General features: G+C 41.9%; 1 protein-coding gene across 3 annotated transcripts in view; it reads right to left on the bottom strand.

The window, feature by feature from the left end:
- Nucleotides 1–176: 176 nt before the first annotated feature.
- The window catches only part of LOC116273193 (sodium/potassium/calcium exchanger 2-like), a 53552-nt gene continuing 26508 nt past the window's right edge, over nucleotides 177–27220 (bottom strand). Inside the window, exon 4 of one of the 3 annotated variants that reach the window (XM_031662166.1) lies at nucleotides 177–2210. In XM_031662166.1, the coding sequence (XP_031518026.1) occupies nucleotides 2046–2210 (165 nt within the window). In that variant the 3' untranslated portion in view covers nucleotides 177–2045. Of the gene's footprint in view, nucleotides 2211–21854; nucleotides 23661–27220 lie in introns of those variants that run through there. The other 2 variants (XM_031662168.1, XM_031662167.1) reach the window with 2 other exon arrangements.

The raw sequence follows: 27220 nt of genomic DNA, 5'->3' as shown, positions 1-27220 counted from the left end.
ACAGACTGGAGTGCAGTGGCCGGATCTCAGCTCACTGCAAGCTCCGCCTCCCGGGTTCACGCCATTCTCCTGCCTCAGCCTCCGGAGTAGCTGGGACTACAGGCGCCCGCCACCTCGCCCGGCTAGTTTTTTGTATTTTTAGTAGAGACGGGGTTTCACCGTGTTAGCCAGGATGGTCTCGATCTCCTGACCTCGTGATCCACCCGTCTCAGCCTCCCAAAGTGCTGGGATTACAGGCTTGAGCCACCGCGCCCGGCCAAATTAGCTAATTTCTTTGTGCCTAAGTTTTTCTATTTATGCCAACAATATACATATTCCTACCCTAGACGTTTCCTGAAATTACATAATATAGTTTACTGTGGGCCAATAACTCAAGGCCCTGGGCTCTCAGGGTTGGGAAGTACTTTTAGAATAAAGGTGGGCAAAATGTTCATCCTCTTGCCAATCTGAATTGAAAGATCCAGAAGGTATTAAAGAAGATCAAAGCCTCCTGATTGGCAGCTGCTGGCAAACCAACAGGAATCAATCAAGGCAGTTGTTACCTGGCTTATGACAACTGCCCTGGCTGATGCACAGAACAAGAAAGTGGAGCTGTCCACAATGCTCTCCTCCCTGTGCAGTCCCCCTTTGAGAGCCAGTCCCTGAAGCATGGGCAGAGTAGCTGCTGGGGCTTCTCTCATTGCTTCCCACAAGGGCCAGCCCTGGGATGGACTGGATTTCTGAGTATACTGTGCGCTGTTCCAAGCAGAAACGAGACTCTCACGGGGAACACTTAGTACAGAATCTGATGCATATTAGGTATACAGTTTTGTTGAATGAGTTTGTATGTGTGGTGCTATACTAAGTAGAGCTGTTTCTCCTTCTCTCATTAGTTCTTTCACCTCTGGGGCTAATGGCCCAAGAACTCACTTCAACAATAGTGGGTGGGGGTATACTCTTGATATGGTCTACACTCAGAGTGTACTTGGCTGATGTTGTGTTCGGAGCACCCAGTACATGATAATGGTAGATAATAAAATCGATTAAAGTAATGATAGTAACATGAGAGAGAACATCAGACATGTAGGCATTTATATTACATAAATGCATCTCTTTACATTTTTTGAATTAATTAATAATGTTCATAGTCACAAGAATGCTCAAGAAAATGTGAGTAACCTTCCTGCCTCAGACCTTCAGTTGCCGTTCTCACCTTCTCAGAGACAATCACTGTGGTGGTTTTAAAACACAGTTGCAAATTCTTTGACACTCTTCCCAACAGGAGAGTGATATGCTACATGACACTGATGTATTCTACGTAAACTTTTTGTCTCCTTCCCCTTTAATCAAGACACACTTATGACTGCTTTGGTCAGTAGGGCATAGCAGAAGTGAATCTATGTAACTTCTGGGACTGAATCATCATAGACCATGCAGCTTCTGCCTTCTGTCACTGCAACACTCACTCTTGGAGTCCTGACTCACCTCTTACATAAAACATTTCACTATCCTGAGGCCATCATGCTGTGAGGAAGCCCAAGTCACATGAAGAGGCCATGTTTAGGCATTCCAGTAGACAGTCCCAGCTGAGCCTAGTCTTTGAATAATTTCTGCCCAGGTGCCAGAAACGACAAAGAAGCCTCCAGATGATTGTAGCCCCAAGATGAGATACACGTAACCCTTCAAGTCTTCCTACTCAGGCCACAGACATTATGGAGCAGAGACAAGCCATCCACAATGTGTCCTATTCAAATTCCTGATCGACAGGATCCAAGGGCAGACTAAAATGATGGTTGTTTCACACCACTAAGTTTTGGGGTAGTTTGTTATGCAGATTTGATAACTTGAACAATCAGTATGATTGTGTGTCTGCTGAGAGAAATTTGTGTCTTCTTATATGTCACTTTCTCTTTTTCCTTAAACTTAAATTTTTTTTGTTACATAATAGTTGTACCTATTTTTGCGGTACATGTGAAATTTTGATACAAGTGTATTTCCTTTTTCCTTTTAACACAAACTGAAGCAGACTATGCACCCTGTTATGTACCATACGTTTTACAAGGAAACTATTTTAAAAATGCTTTACTTACAGGTTTGCGAACATCAGGTAAGGTAATCCAGAGAGGAAACACTATGGGGAAAACGATCAGAAATGTGACTTGCTTGCGGGTTTCAGAAGGCCAGGCAAGGCTAAGAGGCTGGTCCTCCTCATCATCAGCTGTCTCTGTGGTCTGTGGCAGAAAAAGAGGTAAAATTAAACAAACAAAAATGTTAAATGTACATAGGCACAACAGCAGGAGCACAGAACAAGGGGAAAACTCCATGTCTTATCAGGAGTTTTCTGGACTCGTTCCAGTAGTAGCTTCATATGTGTGTTTTTGAGGTTTGTAAGAAAACCTCATTTGTCACAGTCTGAGTCCTAGGAACAAATAATACATTGCCCAGTCATGAGCATGTAAGAATTTTCTTTTCTCTCTTGAATGCTCTTCAGCTTCTCATGTTCATCAACCGATTATTCAACTGGAGTGGGCTTACAAGTACAATTCACGAGCTTCTTATAAGAAACTATCTGTGGAGGAAAAGACTTGATGACCACCGTCTCCCCCATCTTTCCATTTCCTTGAAGATAGAGCCACAAGCTTCAGGCTCCTGGGGAAGGAGAGCACTGATAAAAATTAAAATTTCTTTGTTTCTCTTTTTTTTTTGAACACTGATTTTCATCAGGCCAATGAAAGTAACCACAGAAACAATTCAGTAATACTACTAAGAGAGATTAACTTCCCACTGGCCTTGGAATAACTAAGTGCATAGATTTTTGTGTAGTTGTGTTTTTTTCTTTCATTGATACTTTACATATTTATGGGGTACGTGTATTTTTTACATGCATTGAATGTGTAATGATCAAGTCAGGGTATTTGGGGCCTCCATCACCTTGAGTGTTTATCATTTCTATGTGTGGTAACATTCCGAGCCCTCTCTTCTAGCTTTGAAACATACAGCATGTTGTTGCTAGCTATGGTCACCCTAGTCTCCTAAGGAACATTAGAACTGATTTCTTCTATCTAACTGTAAGTTTGTACCCATTGACTGACCTCTCTTCATTTCTCCCTCTCACCCTCACACCCTTCTCAGGTTGTCAGTCACCTGCTTAACCACAGTTAAGTTCTAAGCCATTGTACTTGCAGCCAAAGACAACTTACGCAAACATATGCCTCAGTCCTCAGAAACAGAAGGTAGAAGTCGAGCAAGACATTGAACCTGCACAGGGTGTTGGAGCCAGGGAAGAAACTTCAGAGTCTCTGACTTGGCAGCCAGTGGCCAGCGTTTTATTTGTCAGCCACTGAAGTCAGTAGCTTCTGAAGTCAGGGCTGGAAGAGATGGAGGATCTGGGCCTAGCAGGGGGTGACTATTAGACTGTCAGCTGAGCCCTCAACACTTCCAAAACAGCACTGTAGACATCATCAATCACTCCCTTCCCTGCTTGTTTAAAAATGAAAGTGCAGCAGTGGACCACGCATCAGATCTAAAAATATCAACAGGAACTTTTCCACTGATGCTTCCTTTTGAGACCATATAAATAACTTTAGAAAGCTCCCACCCCTGGGGCTTTTGCTTCCAGCACCACACACTTTTCAAACAGTAACAGTGCACCCCTCCAGCACCTGTGTCCCTACAGAGGTGGCAGGAGGGGCAGGCTCAGGTCAGCTGGCCTCGAGGCCGGGCTCGCAGCAATGCTACGTCTTGTTTATTGACCTGGCAAACCTGAGGTACTGCCGAAAGTATGTGTAGTGGTTTATACAGTCTCTTCAACTCTCTCTAGGGGTTACAATTTGAAATAATAATTTAAAAAAGGGATGCCAGGCCATGTTGAAAAAGGTTGGTAACAACAGGTTCTTCTGCTTTGGGTATATGTCCTTGGCAGTGGGTAAAAGAATTTGTAAACAGCAAACATGATGGAATTTAAAGGGATTAGGTATAATAATAAGGCAGAATCAGGAAGTTGGCACAGTTTAGTTTGGTGCCCTGGATCCTTATTAAATACACACCTCACACTCCCTGTTTCTTTGCTATGCAATTCACATATTATTCCATCCATTGCTTTCTTCCATCCTGAAATGGAAGAAATCTTTGATGGAAGCTTGGTGTGCTGGCTCTGGTCCCTCTTCTATGCCACCTCTGTCTCTTCCTTGTGGATATAGCAGGTGTACAGAATATCATTCCCTATTGGGCTCACTAGCCTCCCAAGGTGTCAGCTAGCTACGTGAATAATCTTTGTGTCATGGGGCCAATGTGGATTAAGGAGACAGGTATGTTTTCCTGTCTGTTCCCTCCCAGGTACGATCCTTCTTGTTTAACCCAAATGAATGAGTTTCCCCTTACCTCCTGGAAGTTGTCCCAGAAATAGGCATGGGAGCCTTGGGGCATTGCATCATTCTTAATAAATACCCGATCTCTCATGAGAGATGATTTTTTTTTTTGAGCAGAGGGTCAGTCAGCTTCCCTGAAGACCCATCAAGCTGATGAGTTCATTAAGGCTCCTCCCTGTTCTGGGATTGATGCCTTCCCCGAGCTCTGTTCATCACTACCATCCACAATCTAGCAACTTCTCTCTCAACTTCAAGCTAACCATTTTCTGAAAAAACACAAAAGCAACTCTTTATGACTCATATCATTTTAATGACACCAACAGATGGTGACATTTCATCAATAACCCTTCTGCTTATAACCTACGGATTAGCTCCTTTCTCCATCTGCCAAAGTCACCAGGCAGGCATTGCCACTAGCAAATAGCAGAAAATAATAGTCTGTTTGGATGTATAAGCTCTAAACACACTACTGTCCAATGCAAACAATTAGCTATATTGTACAGCTTCCAAAGCTGCATTGGAGGTAGCTGTTGCTAGGGCAGAAATGGATTAGGAGAAGAGACTATGTCTCAGGCTGTGCCGACAGGGCCCTCCATGGAAACTTCACAGCCTCCTGGGGGCCAAGTCCTGCTACAGGGAAGTACGGGAGCCTAGAATCCTGGGGTGGATTTGAGAGGTACCCCAGGGAACAAGGCTGTTGGCATACATTAGGTGAAATTGTCTTTGCCAAGTAAAGTCTCACTCTGACTCAATGGGAGGCAGCTTGCAAGCTGGTTAGGGAAGTGGAAGAAAAAAATACTGTTCCAAGTTTGAGGCTCATTTTGTCTTTGTTCAAACTGGATGCTCCAGGGGAGAGGCAACTGAGGTTAGGGCAGCGATCTTCCAACTTTTCCTAGAGTTGTGATATGCTGGCTTTGACCTTGTGACAACTCACCCTTACCTCCTAAAACTTCTGCAGGGTGTCCATAGAAAACAAAACAAAGCAAAATGGTCCAGAAAGGATTCAAATGGCTTTTGATATAAGGGCTTAAAATAGTTTGATATCTGCTGGGGTCTCTGAAGTAGCCCTAGAATTGTGTAAAGCTTTAGGGCCTTGTAATCTTTGATATGAAAAATCTGACACAAAAACATATGACTTTAAGTTCCCACATGGTGGGTGGTGGTATGTTGGTTGTCAGAACTTAAAAGAGCCAGTGCAGCATGCTGGGAGGAGTAGGTGGTAGAGAATCAGGAATCCTGAGTTCCAGTGTCTGCTCAGGCTGTGATTCCATGAGCAGTCACCACCAACACCTGCAAGCAGTCACTGAGCACCTACAGGTGCAAAGCACTGCATTTAATTCTGGGACTCGTGCTTTCGAGGAGTCTTGGATTTAAAAGGTGAGACAGAACAGAAGATTCCAAAGAATTACTGCAGTATTTATCCAGTTACAGGGATGCTGGCAGGTTACGTGGCAAGAGACTACTGCTTGTCTTCCTATATCTATTCTGCCTATTGTGGACTGAATTGTGTTCCTCCCAATCATGCCCCTTCCTTCCTCCCCAACCAAATTCATATGTTGAAGCTGCAACCCCCACCTCTCCCCATCAGTACCTCAGAATGTGACTTATTTGGAGATAGGATCTTCAAAGAGGTAATTAAGTTAAAACAGGGCCACTAGGGTGGGTCCTAATCGAATCTGCCTGGTGTCCTTACAGGAGAAGATCAGGACACCTGGAGAGACACCAGGGGTTCCTGTGCACAGAGGAAAGGCCACATGAAGATGGGGGCACAGCAGGAAGGTGGTGCCAGCAAGCAAAGGAGAGAGGCCTCCGAGGAAACCAACCCTGCCAATGCCTGGAGCCTGGACTTCTAGCCTCCAGAACTGTGGTAAAGTAACTTTCAATAAAAAGTGATACAAATAAAAAGCGATACAGTGTAACAACTATTTACATAGCATTTACATTGCATTAGTCATTCTAAGCAATCTAGAGATGATTTAAAGGATATGGGAGGATACATATTTGTTACATGCAAATTCTACCCCATTTTATATCAGGGGCTTGAACATCCATGGAATTTGGTATCTTTGGGGATCTTGGAACCAATCCCCCATGGATACCAAGGGACGACAGTACTGCCTTTTGGCTTTAACAAATAGAAAGCTTGCTTTTAGCTAGGCCTGGAATAATTTCAGCCTTCTTGGCCAGGTGTGGCAATGTGATTAAGTTCTGGCCAAAGGATGTATTAAAGTGTCCGCCACACAACTTCCTAGATCTGTCTTTAAAGGGTGGGGGTGTATCCTTCCGTCCTCCTTCCTGATGGCTGGAGGGGACATTTTGCCCACAGCAGAAGAAAATCTTGGGCCATGGGGTAGAGGAACAATATGTGAGGCTCTGAGTTTCTGACACCCATCAAGGGCCATTCGAGCCCTGGACTGCCTGTATTGACTTGAGAGACAATCTGAAACTTACGATTGATTGCAATGCTTCTGGGACAAAGGCACCCACATGCTGTGACTTCGTTTACTGAGCAGCCTGGGATCGCTCTATGAATTACACAGGAAGGCAGGAATCTGGTCTCTCTATAAGATATCTTATTAATGCAGGTCAGGGGACCACATGTAAACACTAGACTAGGTGTCAAAATGCGGGACTTCACATGGGTTTTCTCGCTGTTTATAGGAAAGTCTGCCCAAGTCATGCACCCAACAATGACAGTGCTGGATCTGTGCTCACCGTGTTCCAGTCTTACTACTGTCCTTTCTCATCCTGAGCTGTATTTTCTCAAAACCATTCATTTTATCCTTTTTCATTAGACGTATTTTTGTAAGTAGCCTCCAATCTTGTGAAAAAAGGTGAGGCAGGACTAAAGAAATGTAACATTCTTCAGTGGTGTAATAGAAATTTTAGTGTAACTGTATCAGGTTGAAAAGCCTTGAGAGCCGGGCTCGGTGGCTCAGGTCTGTAATTCCAGCACTTTGGGAGGCCAAGGCAGGTGGATCACTTGAGGGTCAGGAGTTTGAGACCAGCCTGGTCAACATGGTGAAACCCCATCTCTACTAAAAATACAAAAATTAGCTGGGTGTGATGACAGGTGCCTGCAATCCCAGCTACTTAGGAGGCTTGAGGCAGGAGAATCACTTGAACCCAGGAGGCACAGGTTGCAGTGAACTGAGATCTCGCTGCTGCACTGTAGCCTGACAACAGAGGCTCTGTCTCAAAGGAAAAAAAAAGACTTGATAAAGAGAATATAAATGTTATTCTAAGTGACAACTGGTAACAAATGGATAACCACCTTCTAGGACTCATTTATCAATACTGGAGGTTGAAATCTGGAGGTTCGGCCATCAGAACTCTTACGGAGCACAGAAGAGAAGAGTTTCAGAGGTCAGTTAGCATCTACTGGAAGGGGTAAAATCAGCTTGCCTTTTTTTTTTATCTGGTAAATGGGAGAGGTACAGCAGTAGCCGGTCCAGATTCTCATAGCATCATGAGAATCCATTCAGCTTCTTTGCATGTGCATCTTACACTTTTTCCACGTGAATTTGGTATAGATGTTTGCCCCCAAATAAACATCAGGTCTTCGGTGGAGGGGCCTGAGCTGGATTCACTAGTTCAGAGGTTGCCTCAGAAGCCAGAAAAATATTTCTTGGAGGCAACGCAGTTTCTTACTTGTTTTTGTCTGTGAAGGGCACTGAGCAATATTCCAGAGTGAAGGAGAACTTGCTTTAACACTATCTCTCCTGTCAGAGAATTAAAGTGAAAATCCAGGAGGCATCTGAAAGTAGGCCTAATTCAAGTTCAGTTTTAATTGACTGGTAATAACATCTCAACACCAATTCACAAGGAGCAATCTCAGAGGATCACCCAGATTTGCCTAAATCCCAGTTGAGGCTTGATTCAGGCTGGGAGTGAAGTTCTTACATCTCTCTCCCGGCTCACTTCAACACTTAGGAGTGCCACCTCTTATCATTGGGAAGCCCTTTCAGTGTGGCATGATGCTGGGTCAAAATAGAATGTCAGCACTTACGTATTTATGTAAAAACATAATTCATTGACTTTAAAAACATTAGTGCATCTCACTGCTTCTAGGCCCTGCCAGACCTTAAACACTACCTTATTGCAAGGCAGAGCTTAATTGTCTCCTGGGATGTTTTAATGTGGATTACCTTCCTGTACAATAACTTGTTACTCAATTAATCATATGGACAATAATAGATCACAACAGACAAGCTGCAATCATAGATGTCTGCAGTCCTTTAGAGCAGGAGCTTTAGGCCCCAAGAGAAGAAGGAGCTCCAGAATTTCAGAATTGGAAAAGTCTTGTCCTTGAGACCAGCGCCTTCCATTTGATGGGTAGGGAACCTGAGATGGAGTGACCTGTTGAAGAAAAGTGGCAGTGCCAGGCCAACCCTCAGTAACCCCTAACTCGCAGCTTAAGGATCTTCCCCTATTCCACACTCCCTCCTTTCCTCAGTCCTAAAAATAGATACAAATGGTTTTTACATCCAGTTATACCAGGCTTCTCAGCTTTGTTTTGTAATAAATTTAATCTATTAAAATAAAAGCTAGGTATAGCAAACATGAAGTGTAACAGTTCAGTCAGGGTGGTGGAAAAAATTGTAAGAGGAAATTATAGGAAAGAGAAGCAAACCTTCTTGGAAGGCCCGGGGATCGGGGGCGGTTTACAAAGCTTTGGGGAAGAATGAGCTGAAAGCAGTGGCTCTTATCCTGGGGCAGAGGGCGAGAAGTAGCTACAATAATACAAGGGAGTTTATCTGAATAGTTTGTTTACTCATGTCTCCAGAAACCTGGCCTTTAATCATCTGTGTGTAATTACCCTGTAGTGGTGTTGACTCAAAACCTTTGTCATTAAATCTGCACTGAAAAAATGCTGGCTGGGCCAGCTAGTCAAGGCGTGTGGCTGCCACAGCTCTGTGAGTGGCCTGGCCCCCTAGCTGCTCTTTCACTGAATATCGGTGTCTGAGTATGTTATTCATCTGTTGTGCAGCCTGGGTCTGTGGGTCAGACCCCGGCAATGAAGCATTTAATTGACTTTTTTTTTCCTATTTTCTTGAGCCTAAATCTAATTTCTAATGGTCTGAATGGCTCGCATTTCATTCTTTTTATTTTTTTATTTTTATTTTTATTTTTTTGAGACAGGGTCTCACTCTGTCACCTACACTAGAGTGCTAGATTGCAGTGGCATGATCTCAGTTCACTGCAGCCTCCATCTCCCTGGGTTCAAGCAATCTTACCACTTTAGCCTCCCAAGTAACTGAGACTACAGGTATGTACCACCATGGCTAATTTTTGTTTATTTTTTGTAGAGACAAGATCTCACTTAGTTGCCCAGGCTGACTCAAGTGATCCCCCTGCCTTGGCCTCCCAAAGTGCTGGGATTATGGGTGTGAGCTACTGTTCTCAGCCTCATATTTCTTTAAAAAGCTGATAAACATCTGAATATTGTATTCCTTTCCTTTTCTCAGAGTCACGTAACATCCACAGCAGCATTGAAAATGAAATGAAGGGCAGACCTGGGGGTGTGTGGAGAGTAGGGGCCACTGAGATGCCCTCTTCTCTCCTTTAGCTCACTGAGTAACGTCTCCAAGTTCCTAGGTGCAAATTTAAAAATGAAGTGCAGGTGCTAAGTCATCAGTGAATATCAGGACTTCAAATATAAGTTAGGAAGAAAGACTTGTTCTTTAGCATCTCTACCCAAGAAAAAAGTAGAGATTTAGCTCAGTTTGAGGTAGAAGGAGGTGGCAACCAAGTGCGCTATGGCCAAAATGAGGGCTTGTGATTTTATGTGCACTTCATTGCTGATGTCACCCCTGATTCCCATAACTGTGGATAATCTGGCTCTGGCTACTTCTAAAATGGATATCTGGGGGACATTGTAGAAGATGGATTAAGCCCTTTATAACAATAAACTTTCCTGGGGCTAACTTTAGCAAGAACTGAAAGAGGAAATAGGTTATTTTCAGACTCCAACATTCAGTGTTCAAAGGCCAACAGAGCCCCATGAGAAGAATATGCACAATAAAAACAGCATTATCTTTAAACAAGGAACTATCTGCTTCTCCTCCTACCTCCCTCCTCTTTCATTATTGAAGCATTAAAAATACTCTCTCTGACAAAGGTGGCATGTTTTATTTTTCCAATTAGATTTCCTTGGAAACTGGTAAAAAAAAAAAAAAAGTGTGTGCCTATAGTGAGTGTGTGGGAGGCTCCTAGGAGAAGACATCTTGAGAGTGTCTTACCTAATTGCAGGGATGGTTGGAGGAGGGGATCGAGAGACAAAGACACACTTTTCATATGGTTTTCTACTAAATAGGAAGTCAAGCCCAAGGCTGTCTTCAATGTAAAAGAATGGAATTTATAACATCGTTGTTATAAAATTAACTAGGATAATCCAGGAAGAGCACTTAGAATAGTGTTTGGCACATAGTGAACACTCAAACACTCAAACAAATGTCAAAGTAAATATTTAGGAAAACAATTTCTTCAAAGACATGTAGGAGAAAAAAAGCTTGACTAGGTGAATTATAACATTTCCAGCAATATGATTCTATAATTCAATTATTTGATTTGAAGGTGGAAAATGCAAAAATTTTGTACCTCCATCTGTCCACTTATCCAATATTTATCAAGCATTCATTGACTTTAGTGATATCAATAATTTCTTTTTTTTTCTTTTTTTTGTTTTAAATTATACTTTAAGTTCTAGGGTACGTGTGCACAATGTGCAGGTTTGTTACCTATGTATACGTGTGCCATGTTGGTGTGCTGCACCCATTAACTCGTCATTTACATTAGGTATATCTCGTAATGCTATCGTTCCCCCCTCCCCCCTCCCAACAATAGGACCTGGTGTGTGATGTTTCCCTTCCCATGTCCAAGTGATCTCATTGTTCAATTCCCACCTATGAGTGAGAACATGCAGTGTTTGGTTTTCTGTTCTTGTGATAGTTTGCTAAGAATGATGGTTTCCAGCTGCCTGCCTCCATGTCCCTACAAAGGACACAAACTCATCCTTTTTTATGGCTGCATAGTATTCCATGGTGTATATGTGCCACATTTTCTTAATCCAGTCTGTCACTGATGGACATTTAGGTTGATTCCAAGTCTTTGCTATTGTGAATAGTGCCGCAATAAACATACGTGTGCATGTGTCTTTATAGCAGCATGACTTATAATCCTTTGGGTATATACCCAGTAATGGGATAGCTGGGTCAAATGGTATTTCTAGTTCTAGATTCTTGAGGAATCGCCACACTGTCTTCCACAATGGTTGAACTAATTTACAGTCCCACCAACAGTGTAAAAGTGTTCCTATTTCTCCACATCCTCTCCAGCACCTGTTGTTTCCTGATTTTTTTAATGATTGCCATTCTAACTGGTGTGAGATGGTATCTCGTTGTGGTTTTGATTTGCAATTCTCTGATGGCCAGTGATGATGAGCATTTTTTCATGTGTCTGTTGGCTGTATGAATGTCTTCTTTTGAGAACTGTCTGTTCATATCCTTCACCCACTTTTTGATGGAGTTGTTTGTTTTGTTGTAAATTTGATTGAGTTCTTTATAGGTTCTGGATATTAGCCCTTTGTCAGATGAGTAGACTGCAAAAATGTTCTCCCATTCTGTAGGTTGCCTGTTCACTCTGATGGTAGTTTCTTTTGCTGTGCAGAAGCTCTTTAGTTTAATGAGATCCCATTTGTCAATTTTGGCTTTTGTTGCCATTGCTTTTGGTATTTTAGACATGAAGTCCTTGCCCATGCCTGTGTTTTGAATGGTATTACCTAGGTTTTCTTCTAGGATTTTTATGGTTTTTGGTCTAACCTTTAAGTCTCTAATCCATCTTGAATTAATTTTTGTATAAGGAGTAAGGAAAGGACCCAGTTTCAGCTTTCTACTTATGGCTAGCCAATTTTCCCAGCACCATTTATTAAATAGGGAATCCTTTCCCCATTTCTTCTTTTTCTCAGGTTTGTCAAAGATCAGATGGCTGTAGATGTGTGGTATTATTTCTGAGGGTTCTGTTCTGTTCCATTGGTCTATATCTCTGTTTTGGTACCAGTACCATGCTGTTTTGGTTACTGTAGCCTTGTAGTATAGTTTGAAGTCAGGTAGCGTGATGCCTCCAGCTGTGTTCTTTTGGCTTAGGATTGTCTTGGCAATGCAGGGTCTTTTGTGGTTCCATATGAACTTTAAAGCAGTTTTTTCCAATTCTGTGAAGAAAGTCGTTGGTAGCTTAATGGGGATGGCATTGAATCTATAAATTACCTTTGGCAGTATGGCCATTTTCACAATATTGATTCTTCCTATCCATGAGCATGGTATGTTCTTCCATTTGTTTGTGTCCTCTTTTATTTCACTGAGCAGTGGTTTGTAGTTCTCCTTGAAGAGATAGGTCCTTTACATCCCTTGTAAGTTGGATTCCTAGGTATTTTATTCTCTTTGAAGCTATTATGAATGGGAGTTCACTCATGATTTGGCTGTTTGTCTGTTACTGGTGTACAAGAATGCTTGTGATTTTTGCACATTGATTTTGTATCCTGAGACTTTGCTGAAGTTGCTTATCAGCTTAAGGAGATTTTGGGCTGAGACAATGGGGTTTTCTAAATATACAATCATGTCATCTGCAAACAGGGACAATTGGACTTCCTCTTTTCCTAATTGAATACCCTTTATTTCTTTCTCTTGCCTGATTGCCCTAGCCAGAACTTCAGACACTATGTTGAATAGGAGTGGTGAGAGGGGGGCATCCCTGTCTTGTGCCAGTTTTCAAAGAGAATGCTTCCAGTTTTTGCCCATTCAGTATGATATTGGCTGTGGGTTTGTCATAAATAGCTCTTATTATTTTGAAATAAGTTCCATCAATACCGAATTTACTGAGAGTTTTTAGTATGAAGGGCTGTTGAATTTTGTCAAAGGCCTTTTCTGCGTCTATTATCATGTGTTTTTTGTCTTTGGTTCTGTTTATATGCTGGATTACGTTTATTGATTTGCTTATGTTGAACCAGCCTTGCATCCCAGGGATGAAGCCCACTTGATCATGGTGCATAAGCTTTTTGATGTGCTGCTAGATTCGGTTTGCCAGTATTTTATTGAGGATTTTTGCATCAATGTTCATCAGGGATATTGGTCTAAAATTCTCTTTTTTTGTTGTATCTCTGTCAGGCTTTGGTATCAGGATGATGTTGGCCTCATAAAATGAGTTAGGGAGGATTCCCTCTTTTTCTATTGATTGGAATAGTTTCAGAAGGAATGGTACCAACTCCTCCTTGTACCTCTGGTAGAATTACGCTGTGGATCCGTTTGGTCCTGGACTTTTTTTGGTTGGTAGGCTATCAATTATTGCCTCAATTTCAGAGCCTGCTATTGGTCTATTCAGGGATTCAACTTCTTCCTGGTTTAGTCTTGGGAGAGTGTAAGTGTCCAGGAAATTATCCATTTCTTCTAGGTTTCTAGTTCATTTGCATAGAGGTGTTTATAGTATTCTCTGATGGTAGTTTGTATTTCTGTGGGGTAGGTGGTGGTATCCCCTTTATGATTTTTTATTGCATCTATTTGATTCTTCTCTCTTTTCTTCTTTATTAGTCTTGCTAGTGGTCTATCAATTTTGTTGATCTTTTCAAAAAACCAGCTCCTGGATTCATGGATTTATTGGAGGGTTTTTTCTGTCTCTATGTTCTTCAGTTCTGCTCTGATCTTAGTTATTTCTTGCCTTCTGCTAGCTTTTGAATGTGTTTGCTCTTGCTCCTCTAGTTCTTTTAATTGTGATGTTAGAGTGTCAATTTTAGATCTTTCCTGCTTTCTCTTGTGGGCATTTAGTGCTATAAATTTCCCTCTCCACACTGCTTTAAATGTGTCCCAGAGATTCTGGTATGTTGTATCTTTGTTCTCATTGGTTTCAAAGAACATCTTTATTTCTGCCTTCATTTCGTTATGTACCCAGTAGTCATTCAGGAGCAGGTTGTTCAGTTTCCATGTAGTTGAGCGGTTTTGATTGAGTTTCTTAGTCCTGAGTTCTAGTTTAATTGCACTGTGGTCTGAGAGACAGTTATAATTTCTGTTCTCGTACATTTGCTGAGGAGTGCTTTACTTCCAACTATGTGGTCAGTTTTGGAATAAGTGCGATGTGGTGCTGAGAAGAATGTATATTCTGTTGATTTGGGGTGGAGAGTTCTGTAGATGTCTATTAGGTCCGCTTGGTGCAGAGTTGAGTTCAATTCCTGGATATCCTGGATAACTTTCTATCTCGTTGACCTGTCTGATGTTGACAGTGGGGTGTTAAAATCTCCCATTATTATTGAATGGGAGTCTAAGTCTCTTTGTAAGTCTCTAAGCACTTGCTTTATGAATCTGGGTGCTCCTGTATTAGATGCATATATATTTAGGGTAGTTAGCTCTTCCTGATGAATTGATCTCTTTACCATTATGTAATGGCCTTCTTTGTCTCTTTTGATCTTTGATGGTTTCAAGTCTGTTTTATCAGAGACTAGGATTACAACCCCTGCTTTTTTTGTTTTCCATTTGCTTGGTAGATCTTCCTCCATCCCTTTATTTTGAGCCTATGTGTGTCTCTGCATGTGAGATGGGTTTCCTGGATACAGCAAACTGATGGGTCTTGACTCTTTATCCAATTTGCCAGTCTATGTCTTTTAATTGGAGCATTTAGTCCATTTACATTTAAGGTTAATATTGTTATGTGTGAACTTGATCCTGTCATCGTGATATTAGCTGGTTATTTTGCTCGTTAGTTGATGTAGTTTCTTCCTAGCATCGATGGTCTTTACATTTTGGCATGTTTTTGCAATGGCTGGTACCTGTTGTTCCTTTCCATGTTTAGTGCCTCCTTCAGGGTCTCTTGAAGGGCAGGCCTGGTGGTGACAAAATCTCTAAGCATTTGCTTGTCTGTAAAGGATTTTATTTCTCCTTCACTTATGAAACTTAGTCTGGCTGGATATGAAATTCTGGGTTGAAAATTCTTTTCTTTAAGAATGTTGAATATTGGCCCCCACTCTCTTCTGGCTTGTAGAGTTTCTGCTGAGAGATCTGCTGTGAGTCTGATGGGCTTCCCTTTGTGGGTAACCCGACCTTTCTCTCTGGCTGCCCTTTACATTTTTTCCTTCATTTCAACTTTGGTGAATCTGTCAATTATGCGTCCTGGAGTTGCTCTTCTCAAGAAGTATCTTTGTGGCATTGTCTGTATTTTCTGAATCTGAATGTTGGCCTGCCTTACTAGGTTGGGGAAGTTCTCCTGGATGATATCCTGCAGAGTATTTTCCAACTTGGTTCCATTTTCCCTGTCACTTTCAGGCACACCAGACGTAGATTTGGTCTTTTCACATAATTCCATATTTCTTGGAGGCTTTATTCATTTCTTTTTCCTTTTTTTTCTCTAGACTTCTCTTCTTGCTTCATTTCATTCATTTAATCTTCAGTTATTGATACTCTTTCTTCCAGATGATGGAGTCGGTTACTGAAGCTTGTGCATTTGTCACATAGTTCTCGTGTTATGGTTTTCATCTCTATCAGTTCGTTTATGGCCTTCTCTGTATTGATTATTCTAATTAGCCATTCGTCAAATCTTTTTTCAAGGTTTTTAGTTTCTTTGCGCTAGTTATGTAGTTCCTCCTTTAGCTCTGAGAAGTTTGATTGAAGCCTTCTCTCAACTCATCAAAGTCATTCTTTATCCAGCTTTGATCCATTGCTGGCGATGAGCTGCGTTCCTTTGGAGGGGGAGATGTGCTCTGATTTTTTGAATTTCCAGCTTTTCTGCACTGCTTTTTCCCCATCTTTGTGGTTTTATCTGCCTTTGGTCTTTGATGATGGTGACGTACTGATGGGGTTTTGGTGTGGGTGTCTTTTCTGTTTGTTAGAAGGAAAACTAACAGTCAGGACCCTCAGCTGCAGGTCTGTTGGAATTTGCTTGAGGATCACTCCAGACCCTGTTTGCCTGGGAATCAGCAGTGGAGGCTGCAGAAGATAGAATATTGCTGAACAGAGAGTGTTGCTGTCTCATTCTTGCTCTGGAAACTTCGTCTCAGAGATGTGCCCAGCTGTGTGAGGTGTGAGGTGTCAGTCTGCACCTAGTAGGGGATGTGTCCCAGTTAGGCTACTCAGGGGTCAGGGACCCACTTGAGCAGGCAGTCTGTCTCTTCTCAGATCTCAACCTCCATGCTGGGAGATCCACTGCACTCTTCAAAGCTGTCAGACAGGGGCATTTACCTCTGGTGAGGTTTCTGTTGCTTTTTGTTTAGCTATGCCCTGTCTCCAGAGGAGGAGTCTACAGAGGCAGGCTGGCCTCCTTGAGCTGTAGTGGGCTCCACCCAATTCGAGCTTCCCAGTGGCTTTGATTAACCTACTTAAGCTTCAGTAATGGCGGGTGCCCCTCCCCCAGCCTCGCTGCTGCCTTGCAGTTAGATCTCAGACTGCTGTGCTAGCAATGAGGGAGGCTCTGTGGGCATGGGACCCTCCAAGCCAGGTGTGGGGTATAATCTCCTGGTGTGCCATTTGCTAAGACCCTTGGTAAAGGGCAGTATTAGGGTGGGAGTTACCCGATTTTCCAGGTGTTGTGTGTCTCAATTTCCTTTGGCTAGGAAAAGGAATTTCCTTCCCCGTTGCGCTTCCCAGGTGAGGCGATGCCTTGCCCTGCTTCAGCTCTTGCTGGTCAGGCTGCACCAGCTGACCAGCACCAATTGTCCAGCACTCCCCAGTGAGATGAACCTGGTATGTCAGTTGAAAATGCAGAAATCACCCGTCTTCTGTGTTGCTCGCACTGGGAGCTGGAGGCTGGAGCTGTTCCTATTTGGCCATCTTGGGCATGTCCCCCGATATCAATAATTTCTTATTCTCTCAGGCAATATGAATAAATAGAAAGCCTTTGTAAATAAGATGAAAGAGAAAAATTCAGAGCCCTAAGGAGAAAATACGATTTTATTCCAGTAGGCAAGCTTTAAGTAGACTTTCTATCAGAAACAAAGCTGCTAAGCAGGTGTCAAGACTCATAATATTGTGACACCTTAATTCTGTGTTTTGTGCAGAGCTGAAAACAATGGTAGAGTTGGAACTCTTGAAGGTAAAATTACCAAAAATGCACAGTCACACTTTGAAAGAGGGAAATGCTCTGAAATCAACAACTCTTTGCCAAATAAAAGGTGCCTCCCCAGAAACATTCCATAGAACACTCTTCATTTTGTAAGCTTAAATCACAGTACGCATTTCACAAAAGAAATACCTATAAACTCCCACCCAAAACTCTGGCTGGCTCAGGAATAGTAAGTTGTTCTCGCCTCCATGGTTTCCTAAACATATTGCCTAATTAGTGGGGTCAGCATACTAATGGCCTTCATTATGTCAACGGATTACGAAAATAGAACATTATACTTGAAATTTAAATATGAAAGACTGACCTATAACATTATTCACTACTGGGTTGTGGATCATTTTGGTCTTACAGACCCAAATACCTGACTTTAAAATCTCTAAGTGACACATGGAAAATGAACTTTTGGCACCCTGACACTGTAGTTTAGGACTCGCCAAGCAAAGTGTGCTGTGAGTCACTTCCAAAGCAAACCCGAGTTCTGGGATGGCTTTCCTAAGGGCTCTAAGGCTGAGGATAAAGCATCATTTGCTTTTCCCCTTTGAAAACGGATGAAAACAGGGAGAGTCTGGAAGAAGAAAAACTGTTAGACCACATGACAGAAAACCAGAGAGCTGTATTCAGAAAAGTTCAGTTACTCAACTCTGATGTCAGTCCCTATTGACTGTTATAGACTGAAAGTTTATGAGCCCTCCCTCCAACCCCCAATTCATATGCCCAAACTCCACTCCCTACAGTGTGGCTGTATTCAGAGATGAGGCCTCTAATGAAGTGATTAAGGTTAAATGAGGTAATAAGGGTGGGGCCCTGATTCAATAGGATCATAAGAAATTCCAGAAGGCTTGTGCTCTCTCTCTGTCTCTATGTCCCTCTCTTTCCCCTCAGGGTGCACGTGCACCAAGGGAAAGCCACGTGAAGACATAATGAGACAGCAGCCATCTGCAAGCCAAAAAGGAAGCCCTTACCAGAGACTGAATCTGCCAGAATCTTGATCTTGGACTTCCAACCCCCCAGATCTGCGGGAAAATAAGCTGTTGTTTTAGCCACCAAGTCTATGGTATTTTATTCTGGTAGCCCCAGTAGACTAATACAATGCCCATATGCATGTTTATCTTTTTCAAAGATCTCATTTTTGAATAGATCTTTTTGGCTTTGAAATAAATCATTGCGTTCGCTTTATTTTTAAATTGCCCTTTTTGTCCACTTTTATTCTTTACTGAGCCTTAGAAAGATCTCTTTATCTTTGTTCTTTTAATTTTTCAATGTCTTTGCATTTGTGTATGTGTGTGTGTGTGTGTGTGTATATATATATATATATATTTTTTTTTTTTGAGACAGTCTTGCTCTGTCACCCAGGTGGGAGTGCAGTGGCATGATCTTGGCTCACTGTAGCCTCTGCCTCCCAGGTTTGAGCGATTCTCTTTCCTCAGCCTCCTGTATAGCTGGGATGACAAGTGCCAGACACCATACCTGGTTAACTTTTTTTTTTTGTATTTTTATAGTAGAGATGGGTTTTCACCATGTTGGCCAGGCTGGTCTTGAACTCCTGACCTCAAGTGATCTGCCCACCTTGGCTTCCCAAAGTGCTGGGATTACAGGTGTGAGCGACCACACCCAGCCTGTATTTGTATTTTTTAACCAACTAATTCTCTGTACTCTGTTCTTATCCTCTACTTTCCTATCACTTATCTCTTATCCATAAGATAAGTGAAAAAGAGGTAAGTTTACGTGTTTCTTTTTGGAAGGCAATGCCATGTGAGACATTTGTTTTGCCTTCTGTGTGAACATCCTAAACCAACAGAGCTAACAAGTGGAAAACAGACTTTTTTTTTTTTTTTTTTTTTTTTGAGATGGAGTCTTGCTCTGTTGCCCAGGCAGTGGTGCGATCTCGGCTCTCTGCAACCTCCAAACGCCCAGGTTCAAGGGATTCTCCTGCCTCAGCCTCCCAAGTAGCTGGGACTACAGGTGCGTGCCACCACACCTGGCTAATTTTTTGTATTTTTAGTAGAGACGGGGTTTCACCGTGTTAGTGAGGATGGCCTTGACCTTCTGACCTTGTGATCCGCCTGCCTTGGCCTCCCAAAGTGCTAGGATTACAGGCATGAGGCACTACTCCTGGCCGAAAACAGACTTCTTAAAAATAATAAATCTTTGTTTGCCTGGTGGTAGAAAATAATTTAGTCCCTTTATAATACCATCATATGGTTTGTTTTATATATAGATGAGAAAAAATCAAGAATTTGGCACCCTAAACACAACATGAGAAGGTTTCATGCACTAATGGCCTCCTGAAAACAACTTAATCTTGGACAAGACTGAACCGAAATCAAGGTTTCAAAATATCTTGCTGTGAGTGATGAAGCTGTCTGGACCTAACTTTTCCAAGAGGTTGAGAAACCATTCTGTAATCATGCAGAATGGCTTCTGAAGAGTCTGGTGGAATGCAACTGTTTTCCCTCACTTTGCATTTTGCTCCAACGATTCTGAGGTGCAACTTATGGATGAGGTGGATTTTCTTCTGTATTGCTAGAGTAAATTGGATTTTGTTGTTTTCATGGGCTTTGTAAATCTGTAAATCTTGCTGATAAAATCCATAAGAGATTTGCTAACATAAAAGCCAACTCGAGAATCATAAAAAATTATTCAAAAACTATTTTCATCATCTTATTATCAACTGGATTAAAATTACTCATAGGAACAGTAATACTAATGGTAGTATTTCTTTCCACAGTGGTAATGGAGTTTTTTCTTTTTTATTAATAGCCCGTAATGTATCTTATGGGAACAATTTAATAGACATTCTTCAAACTCCTTTAGAAAGCACAATGACAAGTGGCATTTTTAATAGCGAGATTCTCAGTGAATATATAATTCTTTGTCAATATTCAAATTAAGGCAGAAACTCTAGAGTCTGATCTGTATCTATTTCATCTTTTAAATGTGTTGAAAGGCCTCTGAGTGCATCTTAAGCAGTTGGTAAATATTTTTCAGGTCATCACATACAGAAACTGGACCCCAGTTTTTCTGGAAAATATGTATGTACAGATTAACAGAAAAAAAATCCACTTCAGAAAATGGAACCCATGTGCCAAGGCCTGGTCAGTAAAAAATTCCTAATTTTTGCTTGTTTTATAATTTGTCTTGGGTTTTCTCTGACACTAGTGGATTTCTTTTCTAAGGTAGTCATAGCACTAACACTGTTCGGGTCTTTAAAAAATCCAATCTGGGCTGGGTTATGGTGGCTCACAATTGTAGTTCCAGCACTTTTGGAGGTCTGGATAGAAGGATCACTTGAGGCCAGGAGTTTGGGAGTAGCCTGGGAAACACAGCAAGACTCATTTCTACAAAAGATTAAAAAAATTAACTGGGCATTGTGGTGTGCACCTGTAGTCCTAGGTACTTGTGAAGCTGAGGTGGGAGGATCACTCGAGCCCAGAAGTTGGAGGCTGCAGTAAGCCATGATTGCACCACTGCACTCCAGCCTGGGTGATGGTACAAGACCCCAACCCTAAAAAAAACCTAAACAGTCCGATGAAGAGTCTTTTGATATTCTTACTTCTTTCACTCTTCAGCTTTGGTATCTCCCCCAGCACTGCTCTTATGTTCTAGTGGTGTCAGACACAAATACACACACCCACTTTTCACCAATGCCTTTACTTCTTGGGTGGCAGAACCTCTTATTATACTTGATTGATGTTCCAGGAGATTGAAAAACCAGGGAAATGCAGTTCTTGCCTATTTTCAAACTTTCAAAATGGTGGACCTGGCTGTTACTTTTTAACTATTTAGAAAGGTGACTTTCTCTTTGGAGGTTCCCAAACCCTGTATTAAACCTCACCACTGCTAAGAACTTAAATGTTTGCTTACTAAGAATAATATTTTAGGGAGAAAGACATCATATGAATTCCAGGTACCAAATACTTGGATAATCTTAGAAATCCCTATCTGAGCTAACATGTTTTGACCAACATTTATTACAGAATCTTCCAAAGAGGGTCTAAAATCATAGCTGCAACTTTAAACAACAATGACAACAACAATCTGTAATAAACCTTCTGATTTTCATAATGACCTTCCCTCCTTCCTCCCTTCCAACAATCTGCAACAAAACTATTGGTTTCTATAATGACCCTCCCTCCCTTCCAACAATCTGTAACAAAACTGTTGGTTTTTATAATGACCCTTCCTCCTTCCTTTCGATGGGGTCTCCTCTGTCGCCTAGGCTGGAGTGTACCAGGGTGATCACGGCACACTGTAGCCTCTGCCTCCTGGGCTCAAGTGATCCTCTGACCTCAGACTCCAAAGTAGCTAGAACCACAGGTGCATGCCACCATGTCCTGCTAATTTTTTGTATTTTTGGTAGAGATAGGGTTTTGTGATGTTGCCCAGGCTAGTCTTGAACACCTGAGCTCAAGTGATCGACTTGCCTTGGCCTCCCCAAACTGGGATTGATTACAGGTGTGAGCCACCATGCCTGGCCATGACATGTTTTTTAAAATCAACCTCAGAGATCTAAATTTAAGAGTAGGAAGATATTTTTGAGCATTTCTTTTTTTAAAACGAGAAATTAAAAACCACAGTCACTTGCATCCTGTTTCCCCTACTCATTCTTCACTTTGTGACATAAAACTCAAACATTTTTATCAGCATTATGAGGCTTTATAAAAGCAGATCTTAAAAACTCCACTGAGTTTAGGTAAAGATAACAGTATGGAGAAATAAGTCAGAGCTGAATTCCCGAGAAAGGAAGAGCTTAATATGGCAAGGTAATATTTGAATTGTAAAGTGAGAATAAAAGCACTTGCATTTTACACGTTCTCTATCTCTAACCATGTGTTATCTATCTACCTATCTCTGTATCTGTCAATCAATCAATCACATTCCTAGGAATGTGATTTTCTTATATAAATCTGTTTGCCCACAGGTGCATCTGGGAAGCTCTTAGCCAAAGCAGGGACAATTCTGATTTTCCCTAAGGACAGAGGGAAATCTTAGAAGTGAAATGAAATAAAAACTGAAACACATAAAAAAAGCTGTCTCATGCTAAGTGAAAATATAGGACACAGTTATTAAAAGTTGAAGTTTTAGATTTTAGAACTAAGGAATTTGCAAGTCTCTCCCCCTTCTACCCTCATTTGTGAGCATATTTAAAGGGTTTTGATGTGTCACAGCAGCAGGGATTATGATGCAGCAGGCAGGCCGTTTTGCAGTGTATGTGGGCCAAGTGCAAATCACCCATCTAGATTGGCAAAATTGAAATGTTAGAAAATGCTGGGTTCTGGGTGGGAGAGCATATTGCCTTGAATTGTCTTTCAAATCTGGCTAAATTCTCAACGTCAAAAATTTGAGAAGGTTGATAAATTCTCAGTGGCATCCCAGATCAGATTTCTCAGTGTTGGAATCAACAACATTGGATCAGCAGTTACTGGGAAAAGATAATTATCACTCAGCCATTTAAAAAGTCATACTATTTCTTGGTTCCACAGAATATACAAATGAAGCAAAAACTTCATTCCTCTGTGAGACAGTATTTTAAAAATGCTCTCCATTGCCACGATAAAGACTGTATGGCAGCACCCTCTCGGAGATGAGGTCACAATGTGAAATTAGTTCACTTGTAAATAGGGTTTTTAAAACAGCAGGTTAATTACACAGGGCGGGCTAAACTCTCAGGAGAATAACAGCAATGAGTATGGTGCATGGCGCTCATAATTTCCATTAATAAAGTCAGGACGCACACCCCACTTTTCATGGAGCTTGCTAAAAATACAACTCAAAAGGAAATAAAACTAACAAAATGAAAAGGCATTGAATCATGTCCATGAAACTGTGCTTCAGGTGGCCTGATCATCCTGCATTCACATTTTCCTTCTGACTCTGGAGGCCCAGCCCTAATTCCATCCCATCACCCAGACTTTCCAGCCTGGAAACCTCAGCAGCATCTGCAGCTTCCTTTTCTTCACTTTCCATGACCAAGTCAATACCAAATCTTCCCAATTCTGGCTCAGAAATGGTTCTCAAATCCAGCCATTGCCATTCATACTGCAGCTCATACATGGTCTACCAATAGATGCCTTGCCACTAGCGCTACTCAATAGCCATTAAAAAAATCTTAGTACTGCTAATAGTAGCACACACCTATGCAGTACTTACAATGTGCCAAGAACTGTTCTAAGAGCATTTATCCTCACAACGGTGCTGAGACAGACGCCATTATTATCCCTGTTTCACAGAAAGGGAAAATGGATAACAGGTTAAGTCACTTGTTCAGGGTTACACAGCTGGTAAGCAGCAGAGCTAGGATTTGAATTCAGGTGGTCCATCCTCAGTCTGTGTTATAGTGACCAAAGTACACTGCTCCTGTATTCCTTTAACCCATTATTTTTAGTAGTGTTGCATTTTTTTGGAAAAGGTAATACAATTGCCTGGTTCAACATTCAAAAGTTATAAAATGGTGCATTTTAAAAAGCTTCCTTTCCATCCCAGTTTCCTACTGCCCAGGGCCCTGTTCTGGAAGCAAGTAGCATGACTAGTTACTTGACAGCATTCCAAGCAAATGCTTATATGCTATTTCCCTTCCCCCTTTTTTTCATTGTACAAATATAATATACTGGATACAATTTGGCATGTTGCCTTTTTCACTAAACAACATGTATGGGAGGTCATTCCATAGCAGTACATGAAGAGCTTCTCATTCCTTTTTTTTTTTTCTGTCTTTTAAGACAGATGGTTGAAACTAAGGATGGGCAAACTTTTTCTGTAAAGGGCCAGATAGTAAATATTTTAGGCTTTGAGGTCCATATGGTCTCTGTCACAGATGCTGCTATTGCTTCCTTTTTAAAAAAAGTTTTAGAAATGTAAAACCCATTCTTGTCTCATGGGTCATACAGAAACAGGCTGCAGGTCAGATTTGGCCCGTGGACCACAGTGTGCCAATCCCAGAACCAACAGGTTCTTACCTCGCCTCCCTTTGTCTAGTATTTTTCTATTCTGATCCCTCTTGACCATTCTAAGATAATTGTCTTTCTATAAAACAAATCTGATGCTGCCACTGCTCCCTCTAAATCTTCTGCACTTCCCCACTCCCGAGAGGGTGAAGTCCAGACTGGTTGGCAGTGCACACAATGTCCTTCATGATCCACATACTTCTCCTCTCCTCCACATCTATCACACCAATACATGTCATCATCAGCTCTTTCCCTCAACGCCTGCAACAACCTCTTTGCTCCACTATTGCTATAAACCCTCCTTCCCCCAAATCCAACCTCTAAGACACCATGGCGCCAGGGATCTTTTACAAGTGCAAATCACATCTGCTAACTTCCAATGGCTTCTTGCTGCCCTAGACAGAAGTCAACTTCCCTATCATCTACAAGGCCTGTCAGCTCTGCTTGGCCCTCCTCTCTGACTTTGTCGCTACCATGCTTCCTCCTTCCACTCTCTCTCCAGCCATACTGATTTTTCTGTTTCTGAAACAAGCTAAGTTTATTTCTGCCTTTGTGGGTGCTGTTCCCTTGGCTGGCTCCTTCTTGAACTTGAGTCTCAGTTCAAATGCCATTTCCTTGGAGGCCTTCCCTCATCTCCCGACCCACAGGAGGCTCTCCACTTTCCTTTCATCCTATCACGCTGCTTTGTTTTGTTCATGGCCTTTGTGGACATGTATAATCACATTGGGTTGTGTTTATATTCTCTGCTTTGCTAGAACATATGGGCATCTCCAGTGCCCAGTACATTGTCTGACACAGATAAATAATCAAAATTTTCTGATTAGATAAACAATGGAAGAAATTCAAGCCAACTTACCTTTTCTAGTAGATATCTCCTTACTCCTCACCTTGTATTTTAGGCTCCAGTTCTATCATCTTTCTCTCTAATCACTAAACACGACTTTCCCTTTTAAGGCTTTACACCTTTGCACATGTTGTCACTTTGGTTATTTCTTTCTTCTTTGAGGGACAAACTCCTACTCACCCATCAACACCCAGCTTGAATGTTGCCTCTTCTATGGAGTTTTTATATCTCCCCTAGTTAGGACCAACTTCTTCCTCTGGCAGGCTCTCAGAGCACTTTGTATAGACCTCTAAGATCACACCAGGTCATATATACCACAAACATTCACTGATTATTATGCCCTGAATGCTCCCCAAATATTATATACATAAAACCTTTTCACTTTACATACAATGAGCTCCTTCAGGGAAAGGATACATTGAATGGTGTTTTAATGATAAATATGAATACATAATATGAATATCTAGCATCTAACTCTGTAATAAGGGCTTTATGTACTTTATTTCATTTAACCCTTATGATAGCTGCAATGAGGCAAGTACTGTTACTGTCTGTACTTCACAGATGAGGCGACTAAATTAAAGCTCAGGGAAGCTAGATAACTTGACCCTGGTGGATCTAGAATTCACTACTAGGCTGTCCTACAGGGCCATGGTGACCTGCAGGCCCAGGTCCTGATTGCGCTTGAGGTCCAGATCACTTGACTGCAATTGAAGACCTGATTGCTCTTGAACTCTGAGCCTAGCAGGGTGGTGCACAAATCTGTCCCGTTCCCCTTTGTGGAGACCTAGGGGCACAGCTCTGCTCAGAGAGGGGTCATCTAGGACTCTTTTGCTCCCCTGCAGCAAGGTCCTCCCTTGCAGGGGCACAGATGTCCCTCTGTCAGCCAGATGGAGAGGCATGGGGATGAGGCTGCCCTCTGCACACCTGTGATTGTGCCATCCCCAAGGGCAGCCAGATGTCCTTGGGGCCTGCCTCCTGCTGTCACACGCTGCTTATCCATGTGGACATAAACTGCTCTGCCAGCTCACTCTTGAGCTAATGCAAAGGAACCACAGGGCTCTGGGCAGGAAGGTAAGGAGCGTTGAAGGCAGAGGAGACAAGGGCAGAAGGAGCAGCAGGCTCTTTATTCTTTCTGTTAAATTAAGGAACTTTCCTTAGGAAAGAAATACATAATTTCTATCAGAATAAGGGTAACAGGCAACAATTAGCATTTTTTTTTTTTTTTTTCTTAAGTAGTGGCTGCTGGGTTATATTGACTGTAGTCTGGTTTCTATTCGCAGGCACTGTATCACTTTTCAGCTCATTGGGGGAAATTCTGTCTAGAGAGTGCTTTCAGATTTTAGGGTAGTGCTACTCCAAGTATGGTCCTTGGACCAGCAGCATCAGCATCACTGGGGAGCTCATTAGAACTGCAGACTCTAGGCCTCATGGCAGACCTGACAAATTCAGAACCTGAATTTTAATATGACCTCCCCAGAGAATCTGTAAGTACATTAAAATTTGAGAAACACTGAGCTAGGTAAAATGCAAGTTTTAAAATGCCTAATTAACATGCAAGTTTGGGGCTCCAGGTCTTAGAAATTGATTCACCTGATCAGGATGAGATCCAGAAATCTAACAAGCACCAAAGGTGGTTCTGCCTATGTTTTGAGCAACTGTGTTCTAGAGGGAGTGGTGGAAATGGTACAGTTGGACAGTCCTTAGATGAAATCTCAGCTCTACCATCTACAAACTAGGTAATCCCAATTAACTATTTCATTGCACTGAGCTTCAGTTTCCTCAACTATAAAATGGAACTACTAGCCGGGTGCAGTGGCTCACACCTATAATCCCAGCACTTTGGGAGGCCAAGGCAAGTGGATCACCTGAGGTTAGAAGTTCAAGACCAGCCTGGTCAACATGGTGAAGCTCCAACTCTACTAAAAATGCATCACAAAAAACAAACAAACAAAAAACAGTTAGCCAGGTGTGGTGGTGCGAGCTACCCC

The sequence above is a fragment of the Papio anubis genome, unplaced genomic scaffold (assembly GCF_008728515.1).
Source record: "Papio anubis isolate 15944 unplaced genomic scaffold, Panubis1.0 scaffold457, whole genome shotgun sequence".
In the NCBI taxonomy this organism is placed as follows: domain Eukaryota; kingdom Metazoa; phylum Chordata; class Mammalia; order Primates; family Cercopithecidae; genus Papio; species Papio anubis.
Note: the sequence above shows the minus strand (reverse complement) of the source record. Positions and strands in the feature narration are given on the sequence as shown.